At 50.1% G+C, this 15,992-nt stretch overlaps 1 protein-coding gene across 4 annotated transcripts in view; it reads left to right on the top strand.

The window, feature by feature from the left end:
- PDE4A (phosphodiesterase 4A) overlaps positions 1-15,992 on the top strand; it is a 46,591-nt gene that overhangs the window by 14,120 nt on the left and 16,479 nt on the right. For 2 of the 4 annotated variants that reach the window (XM_077859980.1, XM_077859979.1), the window contains one exon: positions 15,783-15,974. In XM_077859980.1, coding sequence (XP_077716106.1) covers positions 15,783-15,974 — 192 coding nt within the window. Of the gene's footprint in view, positions 1-753; positions 1,005-2,292; positions 2,459-15,782; positions 15,975-15,992 lie in introns of those variants that run through there. The other 2 variants (XM_077859981.1, XM_077859982.1) reach the window with 2 other exon arrangements.

Below are 15,992 nucleotides of genomic sequence, written 5' to 3'. Positions count from 1 at the left end.
AGAATTTGGGGGGCACAATTTATGGTCTGCAGGAATACTCTGTGGCTGTGGGAAATTCTTAGGGGTGCTTTGGGGGTCTCTGCCTGACTCCGGGATGGTGGGGGTGCTCTAGGAGATTTGGGGGACATCTGAAGAAACCTGATGATCCTGGGATCTGAAGGAGTTTCATTTGTGGGTGCATCCTGAGATTCTCGGGGTGGCCCTGAGGTTTGTGGGGATATATCAGTAACAATGAGGACACTAGTAGGGGACATTTGGGGGGCTAAGGGATTGTCCCAGAGTCCATGGGGCCTCTCAGAGCACCTCTAGCTTTTGAGGGAAACTCAGGGATTTGGGGTACTTTGGGGTTCTGTGGGGACACCTCAGGGATAGTTGGGACAGTCTCTGGAATCGTGGGGACATCTGAGGGACTTTGGGGACGACACTGAGGTTTGGGAGAGCCACAGCGGTTTGTAAGAGCACCCCAGGGATTTGGGGGACATCCCAGATGTTTGTAGAGACGCTTCCGACGACTGTAGGGACCTCAAGGGGACTGCGGGTGCCCCTGCGGTCATTGGGGCCATTGGGGCGTCCCGCCGCAGCCGCGTGGCGCCCCGGCCCGCTCCGCCCCGGGGGCGGCCCCAGAGCGAAGCCGGAAGGGCCGAGGCGGCCGGCGGGGTGGGGCCCGCGGGCCCCGGGGCTGGGCGGCCGGCCTGCGTGGGCTGCGCGGGGCTGGCGGGCGGCGCTGCTCCCCAGCGCCCGCCGAGGGGGGCCGCGCCCCCTGTGGCCATGGCGCGGCCGCACGGCCTGGGCCGCATCCCCGAACTGCAGCTGGCGGCCTTCCCGGCGGCGGCGGCCGCCGAGGACGAGGCGTTCCTGCCTGAACCCCCGGTCCCGCGCGCACCCCGCCGCCTGCGTTCGCCGCCCTCCTCGCCAGTCTTCTTCGCCATCCCGTCCCCAACTTTCCGCAGGCGTCTTCGGCTTCTCCGCAGCTTCCAGGATTTCGGCCGCCAGGCGTGGGCTGGGTAAGTGCGCGCCCGTGGCGGTGGGTTCGAGTCCCCCCTGACCAGCTGGCGCGGGCCGGGGCTGGGGTTCCTCGCTGGCTCTCCCCAGCCTGACTTCCCCTCCTCCGTCACAGGACGGCGATAAAAATCATCCCTGCCCTCCAGGGTTGCCGTGGAGACATCTGATAGGGCATGCAGTAGGCACTCAATAAACGTTAGGTTCCTCCCACTTCCTGTGCAGACCTGAGGCTGCAGTCAGGCTCTGGAGGGGTGAGGCCAACCTGCCATCCAGGGTGATCTGGGGTCGTGTGTTCAGGTCTGCCGGCCTCAGGCTAACGGCCTGTGAAATGGGGCCAGCGCTGCCACCCCGGGGTTGCCTTGCCAGGAGGCTCGGTGACGTTACTGGGCGCACCGGGCACGGAGGGCAAATGGACTTTCTCTTCCTGGCCAGACCCGGGGTGGGGTGCGGGGGGCTGGAAGCTTGGAGACCACACCCCGTCTCGCTTGGAGACGGAGATCGGAGATCGACAGCCGGGAGGTGGGAGCCGGCCGGGTCTGGGGGCTTCTCCAGGACCAGGGGACGATCCTCTGCTTACCCCCTTAACCCCAACTCTCCGCACGCACTTGTTTGGAACCTGAGTCCAAAGACGTGCCGGGGGAGGGCACTGCGGGGACAGGCTCAGCGTCTGGACCCGGGAAGAGCCTGGGAAGGGGAGAGAAGATGGGGAGGGGTCGGGAGCCCCGCGTGGCCTCGGGGACGGGGTGTGGGGGGGGGGGAATCAGTCCCTCCCAAGTTGCTCCCTGTGTCTCTGTCTCCACTTCTGTCTTTCTTGTCTCTGCCCCTCCCCCTTCCCCGCATCCGTCGTCCCTCCCCCGGGTTTTTGTCACCGGACCCCGAACTAGGCCCCCGCGGGCCAGGCTCTTCCCCCAGGGGCGCGCGGCTCAAAGGGCTCCAGCGGCTCCAGCGGCTCCAGCGGGCCCAGCTTGGCGTCAGAGTGGGGAGCGGGGAGGGCGGGGCCAGAGGCAAGGCGCGGCGGGAGCGGGGGAGAGGGGGGCCGGGGCCAGAGCCCGGGAATCGGGAGCCCGGGGCACACCCCTCCCCGCGCCCCAGGCCCGGAGGGAGGGGGGCAAGCGGGAAGTGTGCTCAGAGTTCCGCAGGAGGCAGGCGCTGGGGACACGGAGACGCCCGAACGCCCGGGGCCGTCCCTGGGGGGGTCACCGGGAGGGCGGGTGTGGAGGCGGCGCTGCCAGTGGCCACAGACACCTCGGGCCTGCGAGCAGCGCGCGCCACACAGCGTGCCGCTGTCCCCATGCTCGCCCCGACGGTCCTTGGCACCCATGCGCTCGGGTACAGCGCCCCGGGCTCGGCCCCGGCCCCCTGACCTGACACTGCCCCCGGCGGGCCCCGAGTCCCTGGTCCACTTCTCCTTCAGCGACGAGGACACCTGTTGGCACCCTCCAGGCAGATCTGTCAGGTGGGTGGCCTGTGGCCAATTCCCTCCTTTGCCATGGAGGGCTCTGGCTGGGGGGAGAGGGTGCCCAGTCTGCCTTGGGGAGTCCCCCGAGTGGCTTCCAGGGTCCGCCTGGAGCCCCACCCCCTTCCCTGGCCCTAACATTCTTGGTGCTGCTGGGGGCTTCCTGCAGGTGATAGCCCTCAAAAGGAGTGCTAGGTCCTGCCCCCTTCTTATTTAAGATGGGATCCCTTCATCCACTTTGTGCCCCTAAACCTGGGTTTCTGGCACTCATCCTGGCAGCAAATATGGGTGTCCAGCGTCACCTGGGCTCCACTCCCAGGCCACCGGCCTGGAGCCAGGTCCCTCTGGCCCTGCTTGTGACTCCAGTCCTACCCACCCCCTCCTCGCTAGTGCTGCCAGGCTGAAAACCAAGCTGGGGTGGAGGAGGGAGGGTAGGTTGGAACTGCTGGAACTCCTGGAGGTTATTTAGAATCAGCTGGACAGTGCTGGAGAAGAAGAGTTCTCAGAATTCTCAGGGTACTCCAGCCTTGTTCCTGCTTCCCTCCACCAGCCCCTTCAGACACCTGGACACACACATAACACAGACACGGACACACACACATGCTACATCCACAGCTACACATGACCGAAACACGGACACACCCACACACAGGGTATTTGGGGTCACCTGGTGTTTACTATGTAAGGCATGGTTCTCTTCGCCGGTGGGGACACAAAGAGAATCTCACAGTTGACTCATGGGTGCAGTGACACACAAGCCACAGAAATGCTGGTTTCACACAGCATCATACACGACACTGCCTGCAGGAACACACTTTCACCTCGGCACACACCCAGGCCTGGTTCCCACCCACACATAGCCACACACAGGAACACACCTCATGCCCACTCAGGAGTCAGGGACGGTCACAGCATATATGCATGGCACACAGGAACACTCTTACAAGGTCGCACAGATTTCACAGACATAGATAGAGACACACAGATCCACGCAGGCACTCATGAACACCCAGACCCCACTGACATACTCGGATGTACAAATCCACACGGAGAGCTATATACACACAGGTACCCCTGAGCACACATATACTCTGACTCACACATACACAGACCCTCTGTGCACACCCAGCCCTACAAACAGCCATGTCACCTGGCACCACGCGCCTGCCTGGCAGACACACACCAGCGCCCGCCCTCAACCTCTGCATGACCTTCACAAAGCAAATGCCAGGCCTTTCCATAAAGGCTGCCTGGCACCTCCTACGAAGGAGTCAGGTGGAGTGGGGCAGGGAGCCCAGGGAGATGCCGGGCCTGCCTGGGGAGAGATAGACACCCGGTGATTTAGTGTCCAGGTTTGTAGTCTGGCTGCCCAGGTTTTAAATGCTCCTTCTGATAGTTGATAGTCAAGTTGTTTGTCCTGTCTGTACCTCAGTTTATTTCTCTCGAAAATGGGGCATTAGTACATGTCCAGACACAGCACAGTGTCTAGCATGTGGCATTTAATAGCAGTTGACTACTTTCATTGTTGTTATGATTTTTACCAACCAGGACGTCTCCTTTCCTTTCTGCTCCCCTCCCAACTTGTTTGTTGCCCATTGGCCCCTGCAGCAGAACTCTCTGAAGCCTTGATCTGCTCCTGGGCTGCACAGCCCTCCAGAGGCCCAATTTGATGCTTAAAGAGCCCAAGTGGGCAGGCCTAGGGGCCCTGGGGGGATGGGGGGGCGGGTGGAGGCAGGTAGCAACTTCACTTGATGATGCCACCAAGTGGTCAGCCTCTCTGAAGGGGACCCTTGAGCAGGTTATTTCCCTTATGAGGAAGTGTCTGGCTATGTGGCTGTGATGTCAAGGCCTTTTGGCTGCCCTTGACTCCACTTTATGGCCTTGGGTCCCGTTGGGACATTAATGGAGCAGCCTCCAGCCTGACTTTGTTTCACCCTGAGCAGTGGCAGGCCAGGGAAGGGTGACTCCACATAGTTCCAGGGTACAATTCTGGAGGGTAGCTTAGACTCCCCACAACATACACACACACATACACACATTCTCAGTCTGTACAGCAGGCCTAATCCCCTTTCCTCTGCCATTCCAAAGCCCAGAGGACAGCAGCTCCTGGAAGCGCAAGCAAACAGCAGGGCCCCCGGGAGCCTCTTCGCATCCTGGCCTCTGGGCTCCTGCTTACGTGAGCTGAGTCCCCTGGGGCTGCAGTATCTGCCAGCCATGCTAGTTGGCGGCCCTCTGGGACTTGGGTCTCATCTTCCCTAAACTGGCTTCTGTGTCTGGGGCGAGGGTGGGGTCCTGAGTATGTAGGTATGCTCCTCTGTCCTCCCCAGTGGCACTCAGCAGAGCCACAAAATCCAAGCTGTGCCTTGGGAAACAGGACATAGTTCTCAGGTGATGAGGCCTCCAACCCCTGGCCATCGCTCTATGCCTTACTCTCCTTGTTGAACTGGGAGTTAGCACAACTCACAGAGTTGGTGGGAGACATAACTGTGTTTGTGTGCCCTTTGACAATGCCAGACACGGCAAATATTCAGTAAGTATCTTGTTATTATTGCTCCATACTGAAAAGGATCTAACCTGGCACCCGGTACACAGCAGGTGCTCAGTAAATGGACATTATCATCAAAGGCCCAGCTCATGATCTAAAAATATTCCATCTTAAGAGTTATTGTTGTTGTTGTTAACTAGGCTGTATACCCAGCATGGAGCCCAACATGGGGCTTGAACTCACAACCCTGAGATCAAGACCTGAGCTGATATCAAGCGTAGATGCTTAATTGACTGAGGCACCCAGGTGTCCCTTAAGAGTTTTTAAACTTACTTTTAAAAATTAACATATGGTAAAAATTTACCTGTTTTAGTATATACTATATGAGGGTTTTTTAGTGTAGTAAAATATGCATAACATACAGTTACCCATTTTAATCACTTTTGGAGTGTACAATTCAGCATCATTAAGTATACTCACATTGTTGTGCAACTATTACCACCATCCATCTCTGATCTTCCCACACTGCAACTCCGTCCTCCTTTTTTTTTTTTTTTTAAAAGATTTTATTTATTTATTCATGAGAGACAGAGAGAGAGAGAGAGGCAGAGACACAGGCAGAGGGAGAAGCAGGCTCCATGCAGGGAACCTGATGTGGGACTCGATCCTGGGTCTCCAGGATCACACCCTGGGCTGCAGGCGGTGCTAAACCGCTGCACCACCGTGGCTGCCCAACTCCGTCCTCCTTAAGGGCTAATTCCCTGCATCCCCTTTCCCAACCCTTGACACCCACCATTCTACTTTGTCTCTATGAAAATGACTGTTGTAGGGACCTCATGTAAGTGAAATTTTACAGTACTTGTCCTCTTGTGTCTGGCTTAGTTCATTTAGTGTGTTTTCAGAGTTCATCCATGTTGTGGCATGTGTCAGGATTTCAATTTCTTTTTAAGACTGAATAATATTGGGATCCCTGGGTGGCGCAGCGGTTTGGCGCCTGCCTTTGGCCCAGGGTGCGATCCTGGAGACCCGGGATCGAATCCCACGTCGGGCTCCCAGTGCATGGAGCCTGCTTCTCCCTCTGCCTGTGTCTCTGCCTCTGTGTGTGTGTGTGTGTGTGAATGTCATAAAAAAATTTTAAAAAAAAGACTGAATAATATTCCATTGGCAATATATGCTACATTTTCCTTTTTTTTTTTTTTTTAATTTTTATTTATTTGTGATAGTCACAGAGAGAGAGAGAGAATGAGGCAGAGACACAGGCAGAGGGAGAAGCAGGCTCCATGCACCGGGAGCCCGATGTGGGATTCGATCCCGGGTCTCCAGGATCGCGCCCTGGGCCAAAGGCAGGCACCAAACCGCTGCGCCACCCAGGGATCCCTATGCTACATTTTCTTTTTCTGTTCACCGGTTAATGGACACGAGCTTTTTCCAGCTTTTGGCTATTGTGAATAATGCTGCTATGAACATTTTGAGTCTTGCTTGCAACTCTTTAGTATTTAGAACTTCATTTTTTAAAATGTTTTATTTATTTTTATTTTGAGAGAGAGAGAGAGCTCGAGCAGAGTTAGGGGCAGAGGGAGAGGGAGAAGCAGACTCCCCGCCAAGCAGGGAGCCTGGCTGAGGGGCTCCATCCCAGGACCCTGAGAATCATGACTTGAGCTGCAGGCAGACGCTTAACCAAGTAAGCCATCCAGGTGCCCCAGTACCAAGTAAGCCACCCAGGTGCTCCAGTATCTAGTATTTCAATTCTTTGTATCTACCTAGAAGGAAAATTGCTGTCGTAATTCTATACTTAAGTTTCTGAGGAGCTGCCAAACTATTTTCCACAGTGACCACACATTTTACATCCCACCAGCACTGCACACGTATTCTAGTTTCTCCACATCCTCACTTGTTATTTAACCTTTTTTCTTTTTTTTAAAGGATTTTATTGGGATCCCTGGGTGGTGCAGCGGTTTGGCCCAGGGCATGATCCTGGAGTCCTGGGATCAAGTCCCACATCAGGCTCCCTGCATGGAGCCTGCTTCTCCCTCTGCCTGTGTCTCTGCCTCTCTGTCTCTGTGTCTCTCATGAATAAGTAAATAAAATCTTTAAAAATATAAAAATAAAAAGGATTTTATTTATTTGAGAGAGAGCGAGAGAGAGAGCACGAGCAAGAGAGAGCAGGAGTGGGGAGGAGAGAGATAAGCAGTCTCTCCGCTGAGCAGAGAGCCCAACACGGGCTCGATCGCAGGACCCCTGAGATCATGACCTAAGCTGAATGCAGACACTTAACCAACTGAGCCACCCAGGCGTCCTTTTACCTTTTTTAAATAAATATTTTATTTTCATTTTTAATTTTTTTAAGTTTTTAAAAATTAAAAAAATTAAATTTTAAAAGATTTTATTTATTTATTCATGAGAGAACAGAGACAGAGGCAGAGACACAGGCAGAGGGGGAAGCCTAATGCGGAACTTGATCCAGGACCCCGGGATCACAACCTGAGCCAAAGGCAGATGCTCAACCATTGAGCCACCTAGGTGCCCCAATATTTTTATTTTTAAGTAATCTTTATGCCCAACATGGGGCTCAAACTCATGACCCCTGAGATCAAGATTCACACAGTCTACTAACTGGGCCAGCCAGGTGCCCCTTAAGATTTTATTTTTAAGTAATCTCTACATACAACGTAGGGCTCAAATTTATAACCCCAAGATCAAGAGTCACATGTTCTGCAGCCCCTGGGTGGCTCAGTAGGAGCATCTGCCTTTGGCTCAGGGCATGATCCCAGGGTCCTGAGATCGAGTTCTGTATTGAGCTCCCCACGGGGAGCTTGCTTCTCCCTCTGCCTGTGTCTCTGCCTTTTTCTGTGTCTCTCATGAATAAATAAAGAAAATCTAAAAAAAAAAAAAAAAAAGAATTGCTGTGTTCTACTGACTCAGCCAGCCAAGAGCCCCTCTTTAAAAAAGAAAAAAGGGACACCTGGGTGGCTGGCTCAGCGGTTGAGCATCTGCCTTTGGCTCAGGTGTGATCCCGGGATCCGGGATCTGGGATCAAGTCCCACATCAGGCTCCCTGCAAGGAGCCTGGTTCTCCTTCTGCCTGTGTCTCTCGCTCTCTCTGTGTTTCTCATGAATAAATAAATAAAATCAAATCTTTAAAAATAAATAAATAAATAAATAAATAGATAGATAGATAAAAGAAAATAGCCATTCTAGTGAGTGTGCGGTGATATCTCATTGTACCTTTGATACGCATTTCCCTAATGACTAATGGTGTTGAACATCATCTCATGTGCTGATTGTTTATCCGTATGCACACATACTTTATTTATTGTGCTTTGCTTTATTGTGCCTCACAAATATTGTGGTTTTTACAAATTGAAGGTTTGTAGCAAACCTGCATCAAGCAAGTCTATCCATCAGTATCATTTTCCCAGTAGCATTTGCTCATTTCGTGTCTCTGTGTCACATTTTGCTAATGCTTGCAATATTTCACTTTTTCATTATTATATTTGTTATGGCAAACTGACCAGTGACTCACTGAAAGCTCTGATGATAGCATGTTTTAGCAGTATTTTTCAATTAAGATGAACTTTTTAGACATAATGCTACTGCACACTTAACAGATCACAGTGTAGTGTAAACATAACCTTTATATGTATGGGAAAAAGAAAACATCTATCTGACACTCTTTATTACAGTGGTCTAGAACCAAGCCTGCAATATCTCTGAAGTATGCCCATAACCTCTCTGGAGAAATGTTTATTTAAGTCCTTTGCCCACTTTTTAATTGGGTTGTTTGTATTTTGTTGTTGGTTGAGTTTTAGCTCTTTATATATTCTAGGTATTACTCTCTTATCAGATATGTGATTTGCAAAAATTTTCTCCCATTCTGCGGATTGCCTTTTACTCTTTGGATAGTGCCCTCTGATGCAAAAAACTTTTAATTTTGATGAGGTGCTGCTTATTTTGTCTTTTGTTGCCTGTGCTTTTGGTGTCATATCCAAGGAATCCTTGCCAAGTCCAATGTCATGAAGCTCCTAAGAGTTTTATAGTTTTTAGTTCTTACATTTAGGTCTTTGATCCATTTTGGGTTACTTTTGTGTATGGTGTGAGGTAAGAATCCACCTTTATCCTTTATCCTTTTGCATATGGATAACCGGTTTTGCCAGCACCATTTGTTCAAGAGACTGTCTGTTGCCTATTGAATGGTCTTAGTGCCCTTGTTGAAAATCATTTGACAATATACGTGAGGGTTTATTTTGGGGCTCTTTACTCTATCTCATTGGTCTGTGACTCTGTCTTTATGCCACCACCACACTGTTTTGATTACTGTAGCTTTGTAGTAAGTTTTGAAATTAGGAAGTGTGAATCTTCCAACTTTGTTCTTCCCTTTCAAGATTCTTTTTTTTTTTTTTTAAGATTTTATTTATTTATTCATGAGAGACACAGAGAGAGAGAGAGGCAGAGACTTAGGCAGAAGGAGGAGCAGGCTCCATGCAGGGAGCCTGATATGGGACTTGATCCTGGGACTGTGGAATCATATCCCGAGTCAAGGGCAGACACTCAACCACTGAGCCACCCAGGCGTCCTGTCTTCTCATTCTTGAATACAGGATGTCTTTTAATTTATTTGTTCCTTCTTTAATTTCATCCGGCAACATTTTTGTTTTCCATGCACTTTTTTAAAAAAGATTTTATTTATTCATGAGACAGAGAGAGGGAGAGGGAGAGAGAGGCTCTCTCTCCTGCGGGGAGCCAGGTGTAGGACTTGATCCCAGGACCCCAAGATCACGCCCTGAGCTAAATGCAGATGCTCAACCCCTGAGCCACCCAGGCATTCCTGTTTTTCATGAACTTTTGTTCCCTTGGTTGAGTTTATTCCTAAGCATCTTATTCGTTTTGATGCTATTGTACCTGAAATTGTTTTCCTAATATTCTTTTGGGATTGTTCATTGTTAGTGTACAGAAGGAAAAACAACCAATTTTTGTGACTTTGTATCTTGCAACCATGCTAGATTCATTTATTAGTCAGTTCTGTGTTTTGACACAGGTAATCCCCACTGCTGGCTTTCTCTTCCCAAAATTCATTCGAGACTCACTCAAGTTGTTTTGTGCATCAGTAGTTAAAAAGGAAACTGCTGTTTCTTTCCGTTCTTGCTGACTCTTCATTTCTGATACCAAATGCATGTGGTTTCCCAGCCTTCCGCGCGCCCCCCCTTCCCTGCAACAACTCTTTGTGACACCAGCTGGGTGAACTACATCCTGATTCAGTTCTGACACTAACTGCCTGGATTTAGTATAGATCCCCCAGGTTAAGGGCTCAGTCCCGTAAGACTGCCCCGACTTTAGATTAAGTCTCAAGTCTAGAGTGTTACCTGTGCTTCTGACCAACCAGCTATACCTCAAGGTTCTAAGGACTCCCGCCTCAGGTTCAGCTGATTTCCTAGAGCTGGTCACAGAACTTAGGAGTACAGTGCACTTACTAGGTGACTGGTTCATTGGGTGCCTGGGTGGCTCAGTTGGTTGGGCATCTGCCTTTGGCTCAGGTCGTGGTCCTGGGGTCCTGGGATTGAGCCTCACATGGCTCAGGCCCGCTCAGAGCCTCCTTCACTGTCACTGCCTGCAGCTCCACCCTGCTTGTGTTCTCTGTGTCAAATAAATAAATAAATAATCTTTTAAAAAAGATTATTGGTTTATTATAAAGATACAACTCAGAAACAGCCATATGGAAGAAATGCATAGAGCAAGGTCTAAGGGGAGGCGCATGGGGCTTCATGCCGTTCCCCAGGTGCACCACCCTCCCACCACCCACAGCACCTGATGGGTTAGCAACCAGGAACTTTCAGAGATGTTGACAGAGGCTCCATTTAGTAGGCACATCTGATTAAATCATTGGCCATTCCATTGGTGATTAACTCAACCTACAGCTCTGTTCCCTTCTGGTCGGGGGGGGGGGGGGGGGGGGGGCATTGCAAGTTCCAATGCCCTAATCCTATGGTTGGCTCCCCAGGCAAGCAGTGCCCCCCCATCTTGAGGCTCTCCAGGTGTCCCCCGCAGATAGTCATCTCTTAGCATACAAAGACACTTTTTACTGCAGAGGTTCCTAGGGTTTTAGGGAACTGTGTGACAGGAAACCAGGGCAGAGACCAAATATATATTTCTTATTATTTCACAGTAGTTCAAAAAAAATTTTTTTTAAGTAGGCTCCATGCCCAGCACTGGGCTCAACGTGGGGGGCCTGATCTCACAACCTCAAGATCAAGACCTGAACTGAGATCAAGAGTCGGATGCTTAACCAACTGAGCCACCCAGGTGCCCCTCCCCCCATTTTAAAAATTGCTGGATAGTATTCCATGGTATGGATCTGCCACAAATTATCCATTCACCAGTTGATGCTCATTTGTTTTGGTTGTTTCCAGTATTTGGTGATTATGAGCAGAACTTAAATATTATAAATATTTGTCTGCAGGTTTTTTTTTTTTTAAGATTTTATTTATTTGAGAGAGAGAGTGAGAGAGCATGAATGGTGGGAAGGGGCAGAGGGAGAGAAGCAGACTCCCTGCCAAGAGGAGAGCTCAATGCAGGGCTCGACCCCAGGACCCTGAGATCGTGAGCTGAACCAAAGGCAAATGCTTAACTGACTGACCCACCCAGGCACCCCATATCTGCAGGTTTTTGAATGAGCATATACAGTTGACCCTTTGACAACATAACTTTGAACTGTGTGGGTCCACTTAGATGCAGACTTTTCTCGATATATATAGAACATGACTGGAAATGAATTTTCTTTATGATTTTCTTTTTTGAAAAATATTTTATGTATTTGAGAGAGAGACCGAGAGAGCCCAAGTGGTGGGGAGCGGCAGAGGGAGAGGAATAAGCCGACTCTATATAAAATAGGGAGCCTGATGCGGGGCTTGATCCCAGAAACCTGAGATCATGACCTGAGCCGAAGTCAGTTACTCAACCAACTGAGCCACACAGGTGCCCCCCCATATGATTTTCTAAATAACAGTTTCTCTAGTTTACTTTATTGTAAGAATACCGTATGTAATACTTATGCAAAATATGTGTTAATCGACTGTTTATGTTATTAGTAAGGTTTCTGGTCAAAAGTAGGCTGTTAGTAGTCAAGTTTTGGGGGGGAGTCCAAAGTTATCTGCGGATGTTCAACTTCATGGGGGGGAGCATCCCTAACCCATTTGTTCAAGGGTCAACCGTATTTTCACTTATCTTGGGTGTAAACATAGGAGTGGATTTTGGATCACACAGTAAGTGTATGGTTCATTTCTTAAGAAACTGACCAAATGCTTTCCAGAGTGGCTGTACCACTTGGCGTTCCCTCCAGCAATGAATGAGGGGAGTTCCAGTTGCTCTAAATCCTTGTCACCACTTGCCAGGATTGCCAGTTCTTGTTTGTTTCTTTGTTTGAACCATGCTGATAGGGATGAAGGGATGGTTCCTGGTTTTAATTTGAATTTCCCTAAAGAGCAATGGTGTTTCCTATGCTTATTTGCCATCTGTATATCTTCTCTGGCAAACTGTCCAGACCTTTGCTCATTTTTTTAAAGACTTTATTTATTCATGAGAGTCACAGAGAGAGAGGCAGAGACACAGAGAGAGAAGCAGGCTCCCCACAGGGAGCCCAATGTGGGACCTGATCCCAGGACCCCGGGACCACGACCTGAGCCAAAGGTGGACGCTCAACCACTGAGCCACCGAGGCGCCCAGCCTGTGCTCATTTTTAAATTAAATTGCTTGTCTTCTTTTTTTTTTTTTTTTTTTTTTTGCTTGTCTTCTTTTTATTGAGTTTTGAAGAGTTCTTTATATAGTCTGGATACAGATCCTTTGTCATGTATTTTTTCCTAGCATGAAGCTTGTCTTTTTATTCTTTTGCAGAGCAGAAGTTTTCAGTTTTTAAGATTTTTTTTGATGTTTGTTTTTAAAAGAAGTTTGGATTTTTGTTTAAAATTTCTGATTTCTCAGGAGCCTGGGTGGCCCAATCAGTTAAGCATCCAACTCTTGAACTCAGCTCAGGTCTTTTTTTTTTTTTTTTTTTTGAATGTCTTTTCTTCTTTTTTAATTTTTTTATGATAGTCACACAGAGAGAGAGGCAGAGACACAGGCAGAGGGAGAAGCAGGCTCCATGCACCGGGAGCCCGACGTGGGATTCGATCCCGGGTATCCAGAATCGTGCCCTGGACCAAAGGCGGGCGCCAAACCGCTGCGCCACCCAGGGATCCCTCAGCTCAGGTCTTGATCTCAGAGTCATGAGTTCAAGCCCGGGTTGGACTCCACTTTGGGCATGGAGCCTACTTAAAAAATAATAATGATAATAAAATTTCTGACTTCTTTCCTAAAATTGGAATAGCTGTTTGCTCAGGGCCCCCAGCACCAACCTACCTGTGGTGTCAGCTGCCTGGCCCCTGGGGACATTTGCTTTGATGGCAGGAATGTTCTCAAACAGGGCTCGAGCAGGCAAAAGGCACCAGTTCACATTTTGGTCTGAGGAGTTACAGGACTTGAGTTTGAATTCTGACCGCACCATGCTCTTGCTATGTGACCCAGAGCTAATCATTCTCCTCTCTGACCTTAGTTTCTTCATCTGTAAAATGGAATCAGCACAGTGTCTTCCTGCACCCCTACCCCCAGGCTGGTCCAGAAAAAAAGGCTAATATATGGATCCTGGTTTGGCTATCCCACTCTTAGAGATTTTAGACTTAGTCATTAGCAGAGGACCATTCAGATAAAATCTTATACTGACTCTCCGTAGGTAGGACTGGAAAGGGGAGGATTCCATTTCATTCCCATACCCTCTTGCACCCACCAGAGCATATCCTGAAGTCAACTGACCACTCTAACTCCCGTCACTGTAACAACAGGGTAACAGACCAGAGAGGGCAGTGGCCTTCCCAAGGCCACACAGTATGCTGCAGGCACATAGCTCCCCACACCCATCCTCGGTTCTCCATATTGATTGCCTTGCTGATTCCACTGCCTGAGTGGCATGTATGGGGCTGATTGACTTACAGTTGCCAGTGTTTCCTGAGCTCTGTGCTAGGCACCACCCTGAGTGTCCCCAGGCCAGGGTTCCTCCATCCTCCCCTCTCTCTCTAGCTGTGTCTCCATTACAGTCTGTTTGTATTTCCACTCTAGCCACATCTCAAACAAAACCCAAATCCTGCCACAGGGCTTTTACACTTGCTGCCCACCCCCCCCCCCCCCGAGTGTTTTCTCCTACCTCCTGATTAGTGGTCTGCTCCTTCTCATCTTTCAGACCCTGCTCAAATGTCACCTCCTCAAAGTGGCCTGGCTCAACTACAGTAGCTAAAATCACCTGTCCAGTAACTTTCATCTACCCACTTGTTTTTTTTTTAATATTTTATTTATTTATTCATGAGAGACAGAGAGAGAGGCAGAGACACAGGCAGAGGGAGAAGCAGGCTCCATGCAGGAGCCCAATATGGGACTCGATCCCAAAACCCTGGGATCATGCCCTGAGTCAAAGGCAGATGCTCAACCACTGAGCCACCCAGGCGTCCCAATACCCACTTGGTTTTAATTCTGTGCATGGCACAATCCAATTTGTATATTTATTCATTACATTTTATGATTTATCCAGTAAACATCTATTGGGTATCCACTGTGTGCCAGGCCATGTTCTTGGCTCAAGGGACAGAGCAGTGAACAAAGCAGACAATCCTTGCTCTGCATAGCTAAGTTGTAGAAAGGAGGGCAAATAGTAAAGAAGTAAAACATAGAATATGTCAGATAAGTAGTATTTCTTTTTTTTTTTAAGGAAGGGAAATAGGGCAGCCCAGGTGGTTCAGCAGTTTAGCGCCGCCTTCAGCCCGGGGTGTGATCCTGGAGACTTGGGGTCGGGTCCCATGTCGGGCTCTCTGCATGGAGCCTGCTTCTCCCTCTATGTGTGTCTCTGCCTCTCTCTCTCTCTCTCTCTCTCTCTCTCTCTCTGAATAAATAAAATCTTAAAAAAAATAAAGGAAGGGAAATATAAATTATTAGGGCAGAGATTCAGATCTTAGATGTGTTGGTCAGATGAGGCCTCCTAAGAAGATGGCATTTGAGCTGAGGCCTGAAGGAAGTGGAGGAGGAGCCAGTGGAGATTTGGGCAGGGGAAATAGCCTTGCAAAGGCCTGAGGCAGGAATGTATCTGGAATATTTAGGAAACAGCAAGAAGGCCATTGTGGCTGGGGTAGCGTGAGTGAGGGGTAGACTGGGAGGCCATTGGGCAGGGCCTTGTGGGCCACAGTGAGGACTTTGCCTTTGCTCTGGGTAAGCTGGGAGCTATAGAAAGATCTGAGCAGAAGGATGTAGCCTGATGCAGGTGTTCACAGCCTCCCTCTGGCCACAGTGGAGGGCAACAGACTGAGGGGCAAAGGCAGGAGCCTGGGACCAGGACAGAGGCAAGCAATGGTGGGGGGGTGGGGGGCTGACCAAGGAGGAGGTGAGAAGTGGACAGATTCTGAATAGACTTGGGCATCGAGAAAAGTAGAGTCAAGAAGGCCGCCACACTTTTGGGGTGTGCACTGCTGCTAGGTTAACCTGTTTATAATCCGGTCCTCCCCATGCCATCTCTGTGAGGGATAGATGGTGGTTACTCTTGGTCACTGCTGTGTCCCTGGCATCTCAACAGAGCCTGGCTCACAAAGGTGCCCAATAGTTGTTTGATCTCTGCAACTCCCTATCTCCCATCTCTTTTGGGGGTAACTGTCTCTCTTTAATGTCTTCCATCTGCCCCGCATCTGTGCCAGGAATTTCCTTGGCACCTTACTCCTCTTGACCTCCCCAGGGTCATCTCAGCCCCCCTGACCCCTCTTCCGCCCATCCCCTTACAGCTTCGAGGCAGAGAATGGGCCCACACCATCTCCTGGCCGCAGCCCCCTGGACTCGCAGGCGAGCCCGGGCCTCGTGTTGCATGCTGGGGCCGCTGCCAGCCAGCGCCGGGAGTCCTTCCTGTACCGTTCGGACAGCGACTACGACATGTCCCCCAAAACCATGTCACGGAACTCGTCAGTCACCAGCGAGGCGTGAGCACCCCATTCTCA

Source organism: Canis aureus, chromosome 19 (genome assembly GCF_053574225.1).
Source record: "Canis aureus isolate CA01 chromosome 19, VMU_Caureus_v.1.0, whole genome shotgun sequence".
NCBI classification, from domain to species: domain Eukaryota; kingdom Metazoa; phylum Chordata; class Mammalia; order Carnivora; family Canidae; genus Canis; species Canis aureus.
Note: the sequence above shows the minus strand (reverse complement) of the source record. Positions and strands in the feature narration are given on the sequence as shown.